At 53.1% G+C, this 18,811-nt stretch overlaps 1 protein-coding gene across 1 annotated transcript in view; it reads right to left on the minus strand.

Moving 5' to 3' along the window:
• The window catches only part of C16_21H6orf132 (chromosome 16_21 C6orf132 homolog), a 30,948-nt gene that overhangs the window by 11,196 nt on the left and 941 nt on the right, over positions 1–18,811 (minus strand). The window contains exon 2 of the mRNA XM_037199699.1: positions 10,098–10,204. Within this exon, the coding sequence (XP_037055594.1) occupies positions 10,098–10,204 (107 nt within the window). The remainder of the gene's footprint in view (positions 1–10,097; positions 10,205–18,811) is intronic.

The following is an 18,811-nucleotide window of genomic DNA, read 5'->3' on the forward strand; positions in this document are numbered from 1 at the left end:
GCAGCAGAAGTGAGACCAAGACACCTCAGGACCAACGCCTGAGGTTGTCCTCCGTGTGTTTAAAAATTGTATCACACATTAAAAGGCTTAGCCGGACATGGTGGTGCACATTTGTAATTCTAGCACTTGGGAAGTAGAGGCAGGAGGATCACATTTAACAGTAACCTGGCTATATGAGACCCTGCCTCAGAAAAATAAAAGCAAAGTTATATCCTTCCTCTGGGCCAACATGATGGCTTAGACAATAATGTGCTTGCTGCCCAATAATGCAAGCCTACAAACTGAATTCAATTCCCAGAACCCCATAAAGGTGGAAGTAAGAGAAGTAAGTCCACAAAGTTGTCCTCTGACCTGTGAATATGCAGTTATGCATCGTGTGTGTGTGTGTGTGTGTGTGTGTGTGTGTGTGTGTGTGTGTGTATGTATGGTGTGTGTGTGGTGTGTGTGTATGGCGGGTGTGGTATGTGTATATGTGGTGTGTGTGTGTGTATATGTATGTATGGTGTGTGGTGTGTGTGTATGGCGGGTGTGGTATGTGTATATGTGGTGTGTGTGTGTGGTGTATGTATGTGTGTATGGTGTGTGTATGTATGGCGTGTGTGGTGTGTATGTGGTGTGTGTGTATGTGGTGTGTGTATGTATGGTGTGTGGTGTATGTGTGTGTGTGTATGGCGGGTGTGTTATGTGTATGTGGTGTGTGTATGGCATATGTGGTGTGTGTGGTGTGTGTGCGGTGTGTGTGGTGTGTGTGCGGTGTGTGCATGTGTGTGTTACCCTCTTCACCTCAGCACCACCCTGTCCTTGGCCTCTCACTGATAAAATAGCAGACTGTCCAAGACGCTGTGTGCGGGGATGAGCCTGTGTCTCAGTGCCCTGTGAGTAAGGGGTGGCCGCCCACCCCTCCGTGGAGAGAACTGGCCTATGGGCAACAAGCAAAGAGCGCTCCGAGGAGCGCCTGAGCCGTCGGGGCCACACCCTCTCCTGCCGTGGCAGGCACCTCACGCAGTGCCCGGGGCAGAGTCCAGCCTGGCTCTGCCAGTCAAGAACGTCATGAAACAGCCTCAGCACTTCCTCGTCTCCCCAAGCAGACAACACCCAGAAGTACAGCCGTGGGCCGCCTTGCTCCCTTCACAGAGGCCCATGGCGGTGCCTGAGCGGTGCCTGAGCTCAGGGAGGTCACAGCCTGTGAGCCAACTGTGTGGGCAGGGCTGGCAGTGGACGGAAGCACCACTCTGAGGAGACCCACGCTGTTTTCTCCCTTCCTTCTCCAGTTCTCCACTGTAAGCTGGTCATTAAGTCCATATGTAGCCAAGGTCAGCCTTGAACTCCTGATCCTCCTGCTTCTGTTCCCACATGCCAGATTATATACGTTAAGTCACTGTATCCAGCTACCCTTCCTTCCTTTCTTCTTCCCCCCCACCCCCCAAGACAGGGTCTTACTGTGTCACTCTGGCTGTCCTGGAACTCCCTCTCTAGACCAGGCTGGCCTTGAACTCACAAAGAACCACCTGCCCCTGCCTCCCAAACGCCAAGATTAAAGGCGTGCGCCACCACACCTGGCGCCTTCTTAAATGCCATCTATCTATTATGTTTGTGTGTATATATGTATGTGTGGGGGGTGCACACAGGACAACCTGTGGGAATCACTTTGTTTCCACCATGGGGGGCTCGGGGATCAAGTTAGGTCATCAGAAATGGTGGTAAATGCCTTTTCCTACTGAGCCATCTTGCAGTCTTTCAGTCTCTTTTCTTAACAAGTGATTGTATTTAATTCATTTAAAAAAACCAAACCAAACCAAACCAAAACAAAACCACCCAACACTGTTCTGATTCTTAAAAGTTATTACGGTTGTAGGGTGTTTGGCTCAGACTCAGTCCACTCAGCTAGATGGCAGGGTGAGGCAGGAAGAGCAGGCTAAGCCCCGGCCAGCCTGGACTACAGAGTAGGTCTGTGTATTGAAGGGCTAAACTGAACGGAAGTAGAGCCCACAGTCAGTGTCCTTCAGCCTGGTGGCCCATGCCTGTGATCTCCACACTTGGACAGCGGAGGCAGGGGAGTAATACATGTCTGAAGCTAGCCTGGGCTACATACGGAGACCCTGTCTCAAAATAAAACCCACAAAAACAGAATATGAGCTGGGTGTAGTATCGAACTCCTATAATCCCAGCACTTGGGAAATAGAGGCAGGAGGAACATTGAGTTCAAGGCCAGCTTGGGCTACATGAAGTCCTGTTCTAAACAACAACCAAATAAAGTGTCGCAAAGGCCGAGACAGCACCCGTCACTGTCAGCTCCCTGAGTGCCTCCTCGCCTGTACTCTGTAAAGTGGAGTGACCCCCACCTGCCTTGGACTACAGAGGCTGAGGTGTGTGCCCACAGAAAAACAGGCCAGAGGAAGAAGGTTCCTGTGTCTAATCAAAACTCAGGAGGCTAGAAAGACAACTCAGCTGTCAGGAGCACAGCTGTCCTTCCGAGGACCTGGTTCGATTCCCAGCACCCCCACATAGGAGGTGGGTGCCTCACAACTGTTGTTACAGTTCCAGGAGATCCAATACCTTCTTCTGGCCTCCGTGGGTAGCACACACACAGCACAGACATACATGTGGGCAAAACACTCACATCATAAAATAAGTAAACCTCAGAAAATGTAATTAAGCAGCAACAACCGGACCCCTCTGTGGGTTAGTAAGAGCCTGGAAATCCAGATTCTCTGCAGAGAGCACAGCCCTGTGACGCCTCTGTAGGCATGTGTTGAGGAAAAGGATGCTTCCCTAGGGTCAGGGGCAAGTCCCCAGGATCCTCTCCGGTACTTTTGCTATAATTTTAGGGTGGAAGAGAAGAGGAAGCCCCCACCCCCCACCCCCCCGAGTTTGCCTTCGAGTCTGCTGCTCACCCCTGCGGCCAGCAGGAGCTCAGGGAGCAGGACTCAACAACATGGCTCCATCCCATCCCGCTGACTTTCTCTTGCCCTGCGACGCACATCCTCATGCCAGGGATTCCTAAGGGTCCAGCCAAGGGCACATCCCTGGAGGCTGGGCGAGCAGGAAATGCACGGCTGACCTTGGTGTCAGAGAGCTCTGAGAGTTGTTCACTGCAGCCTGAAAACCTTCCTCACCAGCCTCCTCCTGAGGCCTGTCAGCGTCCTGGAGACGACGGAGGCTCCAACTGTGAGAGGCATGGGGAGGGAGAAGACCCTGCTCCCGAATGAGACCCAGGCCCACCCACAGTGGGAGTCACAAGGAAAAATTTCCAGGCAACCAAGGGGCTCAGCTGAGTGAAGGCCAGCTGGCTGTCACTGCCTTGTGGGGGGCTGTGTAGGGGTTTTGGCCAAGGACAGTGCGGGGTGGGGGTGGGGGTAGGGGGCGCTCAAGGCAGGGCGTGGTACAGGCCTGAGGACAGCTGTGTGGTCTCCCTGGCATCTAGTTTCTCTGAAATCAGACTCCAGTGGGCGATTTTAGAAATGAGCTTAGTTGGCCCGGGGACACCTTGCTTGGCAGCGTGCTTGCCAGGCTGCATGAAGCCATGGGTTCAGCTGGGATGTGGCTGGCTTGGTCGAATGCTCAGCATGCTTAGTTAGCACATAGAAAGCTCTGGGGTGGATTCCCAGCACTGAATAAATCAGACAGCAGTGCATGCCTGCAATTCCAGCATTCCAGAGTGGAGACAGGAGGGCCAGGAGTTCAAGGTTGCGCTGGCAAGATAACTCAGCAGCAAAGATCCTCGCCACACAGCCTGATGACCTGATTCAATCCCCAGGACCCACATGACGGAGCTGAGAACTAACTCACACACGTTCTTTGGCTTCCTCGCACACACTAAAGCATGAGAGAACACTAAATAAAGAAATAAATGTAATTTTAAAAAGGTAAATTACCAGCACTCGGGGAGGCAGAGCCAGGCAGATCTCTGTGAGTTCGAGGCCAGCCTGGGCTAGAGTGAGTTCCAGGAAAGGCGCAAAGCTACACAGAGAAACCCTGTCTCGAAAAACCAAAAGAAAAAAAAAAAAGAAAGAAAGAAAAAGAAAAAGGTAAATTAATGCCTAACACTTTTAATTTCAGCACTAGGAAGCAGAGGCAGGAGGATCTCTGAGTTTGAAGCCTGTAGTAAGAGTCTGTTTCAATAAACAAACAAACAAAGAAAGAAGTTTAAATTAATTATTAAAAGTGCAGGGTAATCATTGGTACTGTAGTCAAGGCTAGCCTGGGATGCGTGAGTCTGAAAACGATCTCAGTGTCCCCACGTCCCCTTGCTCCTTGCCTCTTGGTGTCAGAGCTGCTGTGCCTGTGTCCCAGGTCTCAGCTCTGGCCCTTCCCTCCAGGGCAAGGAGTAAGCAGGGCCAAAGGGACAAGTCCTTGACGTCCACACTCTTGTCTTCCAGACCTGATTCCAGAGCTGTCTGCTTAAATTCCCTGAGTCCGGTTTTAACTTCTCCTCTTCCTGGTCAACCCTCCTGAGGCGGCCACTGTGGTGAATGCTCAGGAGCCCTGGGGGCTAGCCAAGAGGCAGCTGTTTATAGGTAAGGGCGAGGGTGGCGCTGGCTCTGGGGGGGCTGAGTTGGGGTTCCTGTGAGTAACAGGGTCCGGTGGGTGGGGGAGGGGCACACGCTCCAACTCTGTTCTCTCTGCAGGCCTCTGACACCTCTTACCCCATAACCTCTCCTCCAACGTCACCTACATGAGTCAGTCAAACCCACACTGCCTTGTCTGGGCCTTGAGTTTAGGGATGAGCTCCCAAAATGGCTGGGCAGGCTCCACAGTAGGCCTTCAGCTATTTTCTTGAGCTCCCAGGTGACCAAGGACTAGAGGGAGGGGGCCCGGAGAAGACAGGTCTCTCCGCAGCTCAGGGATGCCTCCTCTTGGCAATGCCAGGTCTGTGTGACTCAGAGGGTAGGGCAACCCAGGGAGCTCTCACCGCCCTGGGCACCCCCAGACCTGTCCAGCCAGTTTGCCCATATTTACCACATGGGCATTTCATTTCTAATTTCTCATAAGCATCAGCCTGGGGATGACCGGATCAGATGGGGTGAGGAGAAGAGGTCACCCCAGAGAAGAGCACAATCTTTCGATCAGCGGCTGTGTAGGGCAGGCTCTGCCTTGAGCTGGGGCTCCGTTTCCCCAAGGACCTTGGGAAGAGATTGTTCTCCCAGAGGCCTGTGGCAAAGACCCAGCTCTATTTGTTTTGAGCCCGGGTCTCTCTGTGGATCCCTGGCTGTCCTAGAACTCACATAGATCCTCCCTCTTCAGCCTGAAGTGCTGGGATTAAAGGTGTGGGCCACCAAGCCTGGACTCTGTTGCTCTTGTCCAGGGCAGGCCTTTCCTTCCTTGGGTCTAGCATTCTTTTTTATTATTGTTATCATCATTATTATTACATTTATTTATTTTGTGTGCAAATGCCATGCCCACAAATGAGCTCTCAAAAGCCGGCTGCCTCCTTCTACCATTTGGGGCTCAGGGATTGACTCAGGCCATCCGTCAGGCTCGGCGGCAAGACCTTTATCCACCGAGTTCGCTCCCAGGCCCAGATCCCCATGTTCTTGTTCCCCGCCCCACACCAGGGAGTGAACCCAGCGTACTGTACATGCTAGGGGGGTGCTGTTGCTGAGCCACACCCCAGCTCTTATTTATCTGTATTTGGAAACAAGGTCCTGCTACCTGTAGCCCAGACTGATCTCTAACTTTCAATCCTGCTCCCTCTGGCCCCGAGTAATGGGAATCCCAGCATGCACCACCACCACCACCACCTCCACCACCACAGGGGCAGTACATTCTCATCCTGATGACAGCTGGGGTCCGCCCACTTCTGCCTTCTGGTGGCTCTAAACCTCAGAAGCCCCCAGAAGCGTGAGGTGGGTGGCCCTGGTGGCTAGAAAGCAAACCTCCCCCGGGAAGGCTGATCCCCAGGAAGCAACCTGAGCTTGTGTAAGAGTTTACCATGCTCCCTCCTGTGTGGCTTACAGGGTGAGTCACTTAGCACAGAAAGTCACAGCTGGGGACACCTAGGACCATTCACAGTAACCCCACCAAAGGGCGAGGGATCAGAGGCCTGGAGAGAAAGGAGCTGGCCCTCGTCACTCCACAACTCAAGGCAGGGCTGGCACTGGGGACAGGTACCTGATGACCAATCCCAGAGCCCAGTCTGGTCACCAAGGAACCCAAGGGTCCGTTTCATGATCGGCCTTTGGTTATAGACACCCGAGGAAGTATTTCTTTGAGGGAGGACATTGGAGGGCAACCTCTCTTTGAACACATCCCCTGGCTGGCTCTTGAAAGGTCCTGAAGATGAGGGGACCCTTGCTGGGCCTGTCACCTGCTTGGTGACTCCCTTCCTGGCCCCCTGGCCTGATCGGAGCCTTCTGCAGGGTAGGGAAGGGCGGAGGTCCTCAGAGGTTTGGTACAATGTCAGGCAGAAGGAACAAGGCTCAGGTGCTGGCCCAGGGCCCCTCCCACACTGACACGGGCTGGGGGCCGGTGTGTCGTCTGTGTGCGTGAGCCCGCACACATCTGAGGCACTGGAAGAAAGCCCAGAGCTATGGAAGGGGTCTGAGATCAGATAGGAGAAAATGAGCTGCTCAACGGCCCTTCTCCCGGAGCAGGTGGTGAGCGATGCGCGCAGCTCCTCCAGACCCGTAACCTGAAGCAGGCTCAGGCTCCGAGAGCCGCAATTAGGCCAAGGGGTCTGAACTCAGCGAACACCAGAGGCAGGCTTCAGGGGCCTGAGAGGCCTCAGCTAAGACTCACCTCGGACCCTCTGAAGTCATTTTATTAAAGCCTCAAAGGGTCCAAGAGCCAAGAGGCCGCAGGACAGGGATCCAGGGGGCCGAGCCAGGGAGACCCTAGCGATTTGTGTCAAGGGTCCTGAAAGGGGAAGACAGAAGCCGCCTGGTGGGGCATGGAGGGAAGGTTGGGGTAGTCTGAGGGGTATTTGGCTGTAGGGGCTGAGTCTTGGCTCTACAGGACCCAAACCAAGCCATTTCCTGTCTCGGGGCTACAGTCCCTGGAGTGTAGGCTGGGGGTGGCCGTGCTCTGGAGGGCGTGGCTCTGTTCGCATGCGTGACCTCTGGAATGGTGAACAGAGTGGGCGGCAGCTCCACCCGCCACCCCTCACTTAACCGGCACTGGAGGAATGTGGCAAACGTTCCCTTCTGGGTTCAGTTCCCGGTCTGTGACGGACACGCCCATGGACCTAATTGGGCTTCACTTGTTGGCTTGACGTGGGTCTTCTCTCCCATTCTCCAGTGGGGCCATCCTGGTTTGTCCAGAAAGAATGCCGCCAGGGCAAGTCCGCAGTGCGCCAGGCCTGAGCAGCCCTCCAAGCCTGAACCTGTCCTGAATCTTCCACCAGCCTCCCTGGGGTCGCCCTTATTGGGGTGCTGGGGGGGGGGGGAGATAACAGCACAGAAGGCCCAGAGTGGGTGGGTGGGAGAAGATGGAGGGGACTGGAGGGGGTCTCACTGACCCTGCAGCCAGGGGTCTTGAAGTGACTGGGGAGGGGCCAGTCATGATTAAAACGACCAGTTCAGGGGCAGGGCATGTCAGCCATCTCCCACCCCACCATCCCCAGCATGGGCTAAGGGCCAGTGAGGGGACAGAATGGAGCTCACTTCTAGAAACAGGACGGCAGCATCATTTCATCACCATCTGTGGCTGCCACAGCCCCGACACACAGTACACAGCTGTGTGGATCTTAGGGAACAATGTGGCCAGGACTTTTTGCTTTTTTATTTATTTATGTATTTATTTATTTATTTTATTTTTTGAGACAGGGTTTCTCTGTGTAGCCCTGGCTGTCCTGGAACTCTCTGAGACTGGTCTTGAACTCAGAGATTCGCCTGCTTCTGCCTCCCAGTGCTGGGATTAAAGGCATGCGCCACCACCTCCCCGATTTTAGTATTAATCTCAACGGGTCAGTTTGTTTGGTGTGAAACAGGGTCTCACTATGTAGTCCTGGCTGGTCTGGAACTGGTAGAGATCCCCCTGCCTTGGCCTTTTGAGTGCTGGGATTAAAGGCGTGTGCAACCACCGCCTGGCCTTTTTCAGTTTTCCGAGACGGGGTTTCTTTGACTGTCCTGGAACTAGCTCTATTTTGTTGTTATTGTTATTGTTTTGTTTTTCTTATGGTTGGAAGTGACAGTTCTGTATCTGTCTGTGGGCTGCTTTTGTTGTTGTTTTGTTTGGGGGACAAGAGCTCATGTAGCCCAGGCTAGCCTCAAACTCATTATATAGGTAAAGATGACCTTGAACTTCTCATCCTTCTTCCTCTGCTTTGATCACAGGAAGGCTCAGGCAGTCCTGGTTTGTTTGTTTGTTGGTTTTTTGCGGTGCTGGGGGCTGAGTCCAGGGCCTCATGTAAGCACTTTGCCAACTGAACTGCGGCTGCAGCCTCAGAGGTCACTTTTAAACAGAAAGTGAGAGATCTGAAAGGCCCGGTCATTTGCTTGTTGGTTATGATTTTATGAGACGGACTCTGACACAGCCCGGGGTTGCCTTTACTTGCTGCCTAGCCGAGGAGGACCTGGTTCCAGTGGAGTTGAGGGACCTCCACATCCAGCTTTGTTTGTTTTCGTTGTGCTGGGACATGAGCCCAGGGTCAGTTATTTCTTTTTAATTTTTGTTTGCTTTGTTTTCTGGGCCCTTTGAGCCAAGGTCCCCTGTAGCCCAGGCTATCCTTGAACTGCTGATCTTCCTGCCTCCAGAAAGTGCTGGGATTACAGGCCTGAGCCACCACATGGGGCATTTTATTTTTACTTTTAATAAAGTCCTAGAAGTTTGAAGTCACGCATGAGACTTGCATTTCCCTTTTTTTTTTTTTTTTTTTTTTGGTTTTTCAAAAAGACAGGGCTTCTCTGTGTAGTTTTGCGCCTTTCCTGGAACTCGCTCTGTAGACGAGGCTGGCCTCAGCACTTCCTTTTGACTGAACAGCTGCAGAGGGCCTGGCAACTGTCCGGGCACGGAACGGAACCATCCGTCCAGCGGTTCTTTTTTACATCCACTCGTTTGTTTTGTGTGGGGGAGAAGCGGCACACACCACGACCCGGGTGTGGAGGCCGGAGGGCTGCTCGTAGGAATTGGTTCTCTTCTTTCACTGCGTGGGTTCCGGGGAATCGAACTTAAGCTGAAGTCGTCAGGTTTGGCCGCAAGCGCCTTTGCCTACTGAGCCATCCTGCCGGCACTCCTGAGTCGGTCTTTGGGTTCTTTTACTCATCGAAGAGCAAAATCCCAACTGTGGCCTTTAAGCTATACGTCTGGGGCCTGGAGAGATGGCTCACTGCTCTGCTAGACTCAGGTTGACTTCTAGCATCCACACGGCCGCTCACAAGTGCCTGTAATTCCACCTCTAGGGGTTCTCATACCCTCTTCTGACCTCTGGGGTGCAAAACACCCATACAGATAAAAATACATGCATATATATGTACATATGCACACACATATATGTGTATATACAGATACACACATATATGATACATACATACATACATAAGTGTTTGTTTTACTGGGCAAAATTGTAATTCTAGCATTTAGGAGGCAGAGGCAGGAAAATCACTCAAGATTTAAATAGCAAGTTTCTGGATAGTAGGGGCTAGCAAGATCCATCTTGGAACAAAAAAGATGCGAGTTTTTGGTTTCCTGTACTTCATACACACAGACAAATCTGTCTCAAATGCCTTTCTCCCAAGTGTCACTACTATGTATCCAAATGAGGAAGTTCCTGTGCTGCTTCTTCCAGGAAGCCCTTCTTGACTGCCCATTGTAAACACGCTGGCTGTCTCTGGCTGGCTGACGCTCTAACAGGTGGCATCTCCTACAGTGGGCACAGAAAGCCGCTGTGCCAACTACATCATGACTGCATTCAGGGCCTGGCAGGAAGCCAACGGCCATCAGTAAAAAATAACTCCTGCTGTGCACGGAGTGGTGCCCACCCCTGGGTGCCCGCCTCTCCCTAATCCCAGGCTTCCTGCTCTAAATCCCAGCCCCAGCAGCCTCCCAGGGTTGGCATCAAGAAGGATGTAGGTAGACAGGGTGAGGCTGATGTCTGTGATGGGCCAGGTAACCACCCAGAGTGGACCCGGAGCTCAGGCCTGGGCACTGAGCAAACTCACCAGGGGAAGGAAGGTCAGCAGGGGCCGGACTCTGGGCCGGGCTTTCAGCGTGGCTGTTCCGGATTCGCTCACAGTGTCGAATCTACTGTCTCCATAATAGATGCCATCTAAATAAAGGACAGAGAGGGACAGTGAGCGGGGGATCGGGGAAGGTGACTTTGCCACCTGCAGATCCCGGGGGGGGGGGGGAACCAGACCTTGGGGCTGCCGGCTTCAGCTCAGCAACACCCCTCTGACACAGAGAGATCCCTGTGGAAGGGACTTGGGGTGTGTTCGGCCCACGGCGGCAGCCACCACTCTCCCGACACCTCCCCCACACCCTTCTAACCCTCCACATTCACCCAGCGCCTGCCCGAGAGCTAGGCCGAGGCCTGAGCTTATCTCTCACACAAGAAAACAAGCCCTCTTCTCTCAAGTGTTTGCATTTCTAATCCGGAACATGCAGATCAGAGGACCCTACCTGCTGTCCCCTGAGGCCAGCACCCCGTCCTGTACCCCTCTAGGTCAAGTGCTCCCCGGCCCAAACCACCACCCTGGTCTTGCTTCAAGGGTTAAAAACAAACAAATAAACCCGCTCTGCCACTGCCTGTACATGTTGTTTAACCTCCCCGGGCCTCAGTTTTCCCATCTGTACAATGGAAGTGATGGTGGTAATTTATATAACAGCTCTGAGGTATAGATGTGGCCAGTCACAGTAGAGGGACTGAACAAAGGAGGTTCCCTCCCCCAAGGGAAGATGACACACGCTGGACCCTCCTGTTCCTCCAGACCCTGCCCGGGGCTGTGTCTACAGCCATGGACCTACGAAGAGCAACGTCCCTGTTCTCAACCAGTCTCCCTCATGACCTTTGATATCACTGATAAGAATTCACCATTTCCTCCCAGGCCCGCACGTCACATCTACAGGCCTCCTGCTTTATGGGTCATAAGCACAGAAGGCCATCGTCCCATTTAGCGGGTGGGAGGAAATGAGGGATCCTCTCCTCTCCATCCAGAGAGGAAAGAGGTCAGAATCCCAACTACATAAAGCCTGCTGTAATGGCGCACACCTCTAATCCCAGCACTCAGGAGGCAGAGGCAGGCGGAGTCCCAGGCCAGCCAAGTTTACAGAGATACCCTGTCCAAAATAAATACATCTAATTAACCAGAACCCTGTTGCCTGTTACATGGAGACAACAGGGATTGCTTTTCTCCTCACGCATTTTAGGAGGAAATTTCAAGAAAACCCAATGATTTATTCAAAAGAGATCGAGTTAGGCTGGAGGGGCAGCTCACTGGTAAAGTGCGCTGCTTCCCAAGCCTGTCGACCTGAGTTCAATCCCCAGGACCCACACGATGGAGAGAAAGAACCGACTCTTGTAAACTCTCCTCTAATCTCCATGCACACGACCTGACGCACGCACGCACGCACGCACGCACGCACGCACGTAAGAAAAAGAAAGAGAGAGACTCCTTATATAGCCCTGACCTGGGACTCAAAGAGACCCACCTGCTTCGCCTCCTGAGTGCTGGGATTAAAGGCGTGCGCCACCATGCCCAGCAAAAGTAATCCAAAAGAAAACAAGGGCAAAGCTAATAGGAAAGGGGCAGTGGCTGGCCTGGCCGGCCTGTTCCAGCCCTCTCCAGGGCATAAGGCCCAGTCCCTGCTAAGTGAGGGGCAGACAGCATCAGCGGAGGACTGTACAGCCACCATAAGCCAGGTCTCTCAAGAGCTCAAGGTCAAACTGTTTCCCAGACTCAAGGTCAAGGCCAGAACCCAACAGAACACCAGGAGCCCACCCTTGTGGGGTTTCCTCTTGGAGTAGCTGAACTCTGCGGATCAGAGTGGAACACTGGAGTGGGTCTTCCTGAAAAGCAGCCCCCTCTTCGGGCCTGGCGGCAGGAGACGAGAGAGGAGAGGGAAGGAAGGGTGAAGGAGGCTGACACCCTGTGACAGGCTCAGTCAGAAAGCCGGGTCTCTCTCTCTTCTTGGCTGTCTGCCTGCTGGAAGGGGCTGTGCGCCCAGAGGTTCTGGGAGTGCCGGGGCTGGGGAGGCAGGAGGGCTGGAAAGGGCAAGGATCTGCATCAGAGTGAGAAGCTTCCAGAGGAAAGGGAGAGGGCCTTCAGGAGCGTCCTGGGAGCCGGCCTGAGAGTCTCGTGAGCAAGGTGTGCGTCTTAACTGCGCCACAGACAAACCCAGGGCTGGGAAGTTAGGCCAGTAGGTGAAGGCACTCGCTGAGAAGCCAGCCGACCTGAGGGAGAGATCTGACTCCTGCAGCTGCCCCTTGCTCCACACAGTGGCATTGAGGACACAGAAACACACACACACACACACACACACACACACACACACACACACACACACACACCACACACACCACTAAATCAAATGTAACTTTTTTTTTGGTTTTTCGAGTCAGGGTTTCTCTGTGTAGCTTTGCGCCTCTCCTGGAACTCACTCAAATGTAACTTTTAAAAGAAAGCCCATTGCCGGGCAGTGGTGGCACACGCCTTTAATCCCAGTACTCAGGAGGCAGAGCCAGGTAGATCTCTGTGAGTTCAAGGCCAGCCTGGACTGCCAAGTGAGTTCCAGGAAAAGGCGCAAAGCTACACAGAGAACCCTGTCTCGAAAAACCAAAAAAAAAAAAGAAAAGAAAAAGAAAGCCCAAAGAAATCATGGGCACACATCGGCATCACCGCCGCCGCCACCACCGTCACTGATCCCCATCCCCTCTTCTTCTCTTATGAGTTTAAGGCTTTGAGCCTGAATCACCTGCACCCATGGGTGAGAGCCGTCAGGAGGGAGGTGGCCTCTTGCTTTCTTGCAGGGTTCATTGTCAGGTGTCAGGGTTTACAGGGTCCCAGACAAACCTCCAGCATAAGCAATGTGGCGTCTCACATGGCCTGGGGCTCAATGCCTCTCCAATAACAGGCAGTCTGGTTCTTGGACTAGGGTGGGGCGCGCGCGTGTGCTTCTGTGTGTGTGTTTAACCTGGGGGGTGCCTCGGGGAAGCTGAGGGCTCACCACAAGCTGCTTAGAGACTCTTGAGTCCTTTTTTCCTACCCTTTTCCCAAGAGGAGGAGCCCTTGGGATCTTTTGTATGTCTGTTTCCACAGAGCTCAGGTTGAAAGCCTTTTAGTAAAATGCTTTTCATTCCCCAGGCCCAAATCTGGCGATGGATCTCCATAGTCATTGAGGTAGCTATTCTGGGACAGTGACTTAGCTCATATTCTCTAAATCCTAGATCTGTACAAAGTAGCAAGAAAATCAATCAATAAGTAATATATATATATATATATATATATATATATATATATATATATATATATATATATATGTTTTGTTTTTTTGAGACAGGATTTCCCTGTGTAGCTTTGGTGCCTTTCCTGGATCTCACTCTGTAGCCCAGGCTGGCCTTGAACTCAGAGATCCTCCTGCCTCTGCCTCCCGAGTGCTGGGATTAAAGGCGTGCGCCCCACCCGGCTAAGCTATTGATATTTAGTATATATTAAGCATATACTATGACCTCCGCACTTCTTTTCTTCTTACGCTAGCCCAGGCTGGCCCAGAACTCGCTGGCCTGAGGTGCCCAGACTGGTGTAGGCAGTATTCTTTATCTTGCACTCCAGGCAACTGAACCTGAGCCTTGTGTCTGCTATAAAACCACTCTGCCTACCACTGAGCTAAACCCAGCGCCATAGGGAACCACACTCCAGGCTCTCAGGCCTCCTGTAGGGGGAAATACTGTTTCTAAAAAACCATTTTGAAATGTGTGAGTGTGTCCGTGTTCTTATGCATCCGTGAGGGAGTCACAGCGTGCCTGCGGACCTTCCATCTTCACGTGGGTTCTGGGGACTGAACGCACGCACAGCAGCACCCTTGCCCATGCACCATCCATCTTCTGCACTCCTTTCTTTTGAGACGGGGTTTCTCTGTGAAACCCTGCCTGTCCTGGAACCCACTCATTAGACGAGGCTGACCTCGAACCCAGAGATCTGCCTCCCCCACTGAGTCATCTTGCCATCCAGGGGAACTACTTGAAAGGGTTTAACTTTGAGGAGGAACCTGAAGCTGGAAGAGGTTATATGCTCACAGTTACCACAGCTGGTGAACAAGAGGGGCCCTACTCAAGGGCCAGCAACATGCCCCTAACTAAATCTGACCCCTCCAGTCACAGCCAGCATAACAGGGAAGAACTCAGAGTTTGGGGGTCCTGTCGTCAGTGTAGTCCAAGGGGAGGCAAAAGGACCCAGGACCTAGGAGGTATATCCAGGTTCACAGCTCAGCTCCTCTAGGCAATACCTATGAACTTCAGCACTTTCTCAGACTCAGTTTCTCCACCTGTAGAGTGGGGATAATGACTCCTACATTGTAGGAAGCATTCCAAGCTCATGGCAGTGAAGCCGTCAAGGGTAAGAAAAGGGACAGAGAGTCCCAAATTGCCAGGAGCCCCTGATGACCTCCAGAGCACTGGCCACAGATCTACTGGATTTCAGGGACTTAGGAAGAATGGGGTCGTACCTTAGGGGACTTATGGCTTTGATCCAGAGTAACCTGGAATCCCCAAACATACCTCCCCTTGCTTCTACCACACGGCAGATGCACAGTGGGGGCCTCTATAGTGGGGTGGGAAGGTTGGGACTTCCAGTCTACCACCACTGGAGATCACCTGCTTTCCAGGGCAGCAACAAGGGGTGGCCATGTGAATGTAGCCCACAAAGGACATTAATGAGGCCCTTCCTTGCTAATTAGCAGGTTCACATGACAGGAACCTGAAAAGGCCAGTTTGTCCCAGCAAGCCCTAGCAGGTCTGACCTAAGCACCAGAGGAGGCCTTTGTCCAAGGGCAGAGGGGACGGAGCTGGGGTGGAAGAGAGGCAGGACAGGGAGGTGACGAAAGTTGGTGAGCGGCCCAAAGCACACCAGTCTAACCCAGGGACCGAGGAGGACACCGATTCAGCAAAGGTAGCCCTCCACTCTCTCGGGAAGGCTTGCGTCTCAGCCCAGAGCAGTTGGGTGGCCTCACCTGGGACTTGCTGGAAACTCTGAACCTCTCCCATTCCAAACCTGTCAAATTGGGAACTGATCTGGACAAGTGCGCGCTGATGCCTGGCCCCTCAACGCACTGAGGGGTCTTGACACAGGAAGATATAGATGAGATGGGGTTTACGAGCTCGGGCCTGGGGACTAACAGTGAAGCTATTACTCAGGTTAGGGGTGTGTGCCACAGCAGAGCACTTGCCTAACGTGAGTCAGGCTTGGAGTCCTATCGCTGACACCTTAGAAGAAAGAAAAACGCTATGATCATTATTAACTTATGGGCTACATATAGCTGTCTGCAGGGTCAAGGAGGGGCCTGCTTTCTGGAGTTAGCTACAGCAGAATGAGGTGCTTCTATAATGGGGCCACGGTGAGGGTGAGAGAGACAGGGAGAGTGTGCATGTATGTCTGGTGTGGGGTGGGTGTATGTGCAAGCGTGTGCTGAACCAGGAAGCCACAGCCCATCTCACAAGTGCATCTCCAGGCTGTGTTTACTCTAGGTGACAGAGTGTAAACAAGATTCCTTCACACCCCTGCAAAGCACAAGTCAGCTTTCTACAAGCCGGTGATAGCCCAGCCCTGACTGGACATAGGCGCTCAGCTCTGGGAGGGTCCTGGCTTGCTACCCTTCAGCCTGGGCTGGTATGCAAAGTGTGTGGGACTAGGGAGAAAGCCTCAGGAATAAGGATGCCAGAACCAGCAGCCATCGTAGGGAATGCTGATAAGGAGCAGCCAGCCACAGTTCACCACACACTTATTTCCAGCCTGCTGTATACCCTGCAGGGGTCTTCGGGAGAAAGCCAGCAGCTCAGCTCCAGCAGGGGAAGGAAATCCCAAGAATTCTCAGAGCATCTGGTGCAAAGAGCCACCTGGGAATGAGGCACGCAGGGAATGCCAGCCCAGCTCCTGGGCCTGAGGAATCTGCCTCCGATGAGGGTCTGGCGTGGTTGTGCAGGGCAGGCGTTGTTCACTTAGTAGAACCGGGCAGGGGAGTCCCCAGCTTCCCCTTGCTGGGATGGGGGCGATCAGCAGCTGGGAAGGAACCTCGGATGAGTTGAGCTAAGAGGCCACCGACAAGTAGAGCACCAGGAAACTCGGGCAGCTTGGGCATGGCCGCTCCAGCAGCTGCTTTTGTGGCCCAGTCTCTTATCAAAAGAGACAACAGAGATCTGTGAAGATTCCAATCTGTTTTCTCCAGTACTTAAGAGACAATCGCACAGCCCTTTGAAGCTCGCGTTTGGGAGGCAGAAGGCTTAATTAGGATTGTGAGTGCATTCAGGAAGGTTGTAATCGGCAGAAAAATCGGTCTAGAAAAATTTACCCATCACTACCTGTGCCTGTTTGCGTTTTATCGAAGCCCAGCCTACCCTTGTGCAAACAGACGGGGACCTGGGACGTGGCTGTAGCCACATACCAGGTGGCCTCAGTTCCTTCACATACCCAGACATGGATTTCTGGTTCCCACCCCTTCATCCACCGCCTGTCCCCCAGCACTGGGAACGGGGCAGATGCCACAGTCTCAGGGGCCTTTAGACCAGGAATGCCCCACCCCCTCGGAACCTCGGGGTGCCTCTTCGTGCCTATTTCCTCTGGAGTACGGCCACCTGAGGACAGGGAAGTGAAGTTGGCGGGGACAGGCAAAGTTCGGAGTGGGGCTGAGCCCGGCACAGGGACACAAGCTTGTGGTCCCAGCCATTAGGAGGCTGAGGCAGGGAGATCGATGGAGTGTCCAGGAGTTCAGGGCCACCCTGGGCAACATCTCAACAAAATCAACAAAAAGCTTCATTGACCTGAGTGTAACAAACCGTGATTTGGAAATTGCTGGAGAACTTTCTGGAAAGGCTGGGAGGCAACTAAGACTTTAACAGTCTCTTGCAGCTACCTATCTCCTCACTGAGGCAGCTTCCTCTTTTTGTTTGTCTGTTTTTTCAAGACATGGTTTCTCTGTGTAACAGCCCTGTCTGTCCTGGACTCTATGTGTAGACCAGGCTGGCCCCCGAACTCACAGAGATCCCCCTGCCTCTGCCTCCTCTGGAGGTGCTGGGATTAAAAGCGTGGGCCAGCACAGGCCAGGTTCCTTTTGTGTTTCCAAAGGTTGCCATATGCATGACCTCAGGCAGCCCCTCTAAGCCAGTGGTTCTCAATCTGTGGGCCAAGACCCCTTGAGGGTTGGATATCAGATACCTTGCTCGTCAGATATTTACATTACAATTCATAACAGCAGCAAAATTACAGTTATGAAGTAGCAGCGAAATCATTTCCTAGTTGGGGGTCCCCACCACGCGAGGAACTGTAGCAAAGGGTCGCAGCATTAGGAAGGGTGAGAACCGCTGCACTAAGCAGTCTTGATACCTTACACACTGGACAGAAACTCTGAGGCGCAGGGAGCTAGCGCTGTCTCTGACCAATGGGTAAGGGGGGCAGATCCACTGCCGCCCCAGAACCCCCAGCACCAGTTCCTTCCCTCAACCCCAAGCAGAGCAAGGAGCAGGGTTTCTCATGCCTGTGCGCACCCCTGGGAACACTCCAGAAGGCAGGAGAGCCAGCCTGCTGGGTTGGTGCTCTCTGCCCCCCCACCCAAAACCCCAGCCCAGTGCAGACACAGCCTAACTGAGTCAGCTGAAGGCCTGGCCCTGCCCTGGGGACAGGGAGGAGCAGTCCCCGAGACTCCTGCCCTGCCTAGACTGGTAAGAGCTGACAGGGTACCTTGTCTCTCTTCTCTCTCCAGTACCGATCCCTAGCAACAGTCTGGTCATCCTGGGAAAATAGAGAGGGACTGTGGGAAGGCTGTTCTGAGACTCTCCTTGGAGAGGGAATGGGGGAGCTGGTCCTTAAGGCACCCGCTATCCCAATTCACCCCTACGTCCCTTCCTCCAGAGTGAAGTCCACAAACTGGCTAAGAACGGGAGCTAGCCTGGGTCTAGATGTTGGCTCTCTCACCAGCGAGACTCTGGAGTACTAGAAATCCTCAGACTTGGTTGTGACAGCTCTCTAAGTCTCTAGTCTACTGAAAAGCATCTGTTTGCAGCTCTCCCATTTCAATCTTGTGATCTTCAACAAGTTCTGTAACCTCCCTGGTCCTTGGTGTCCTCATCTGGAAAGCCAATAACAGTATCTTACATGAGACAAAAATTCAGTGAGTCGACGTCAAACGTTTCACGGGAGCTTGCACTAGGAAAGGGGGAGTGACAGTTTGCTATTAACGTCTTCGTTCAGGCCCTGGTGTTGGGGCCTCACAGAGTACTCCTGAGCACGCTTGCCTGCAAGGGTGTCCTCAAGTTCCTACGACACACCCCCACCCTGCCCGGCTCCCTTTCCCTCTGCTGGAGCCTATGCTCTGCCGGGAACACCCCTCCCGCTCCACTCTGAGGCTAGGTGCCCTTGGAGGCATCTCTTCTCTCTTCCTCATGCACCCAAAGACTGTCTTACAGCCGAGGACCCCAAAGGGCAGGAGGGCACACTGCTGGTTTTGTCTGCCTGCGGTGAGAGGTCTTTGGATCACGGGACATCTTGTTGTGGTCCTGGCCCCCGATGTAGTAATATGGGTGTCAAACAACCTACAGCACCAATGAGTCTGCACTGTCCTCTGTGGCCCCACACAGTGGCCCTAAGGGTGATGAAGAAGTAAATGAAGGGAGCGACCAGTGACACACCTTGGTCTCCCTCTGAGACCCCAGAATCACGCACGTATCGAA

The sequence above is a fragment of the Peromyscus leucopus genome, chromosome 16_21 (assembly GCF_004664715.2).
Source record: "Peromyscus leucopus breed LL Stock chromosome 16_21, UCI_PerLeu_2.1, whole genome shotgun sequence".
In the NCBI taxonomy this organism is placed as follows: domain Eukaryota; kingdom Metazoa; phylum Chordata; class Mammalia; order Rodentia; family Cricetidae; genus Peromyscus; species Peromyscus leucopus.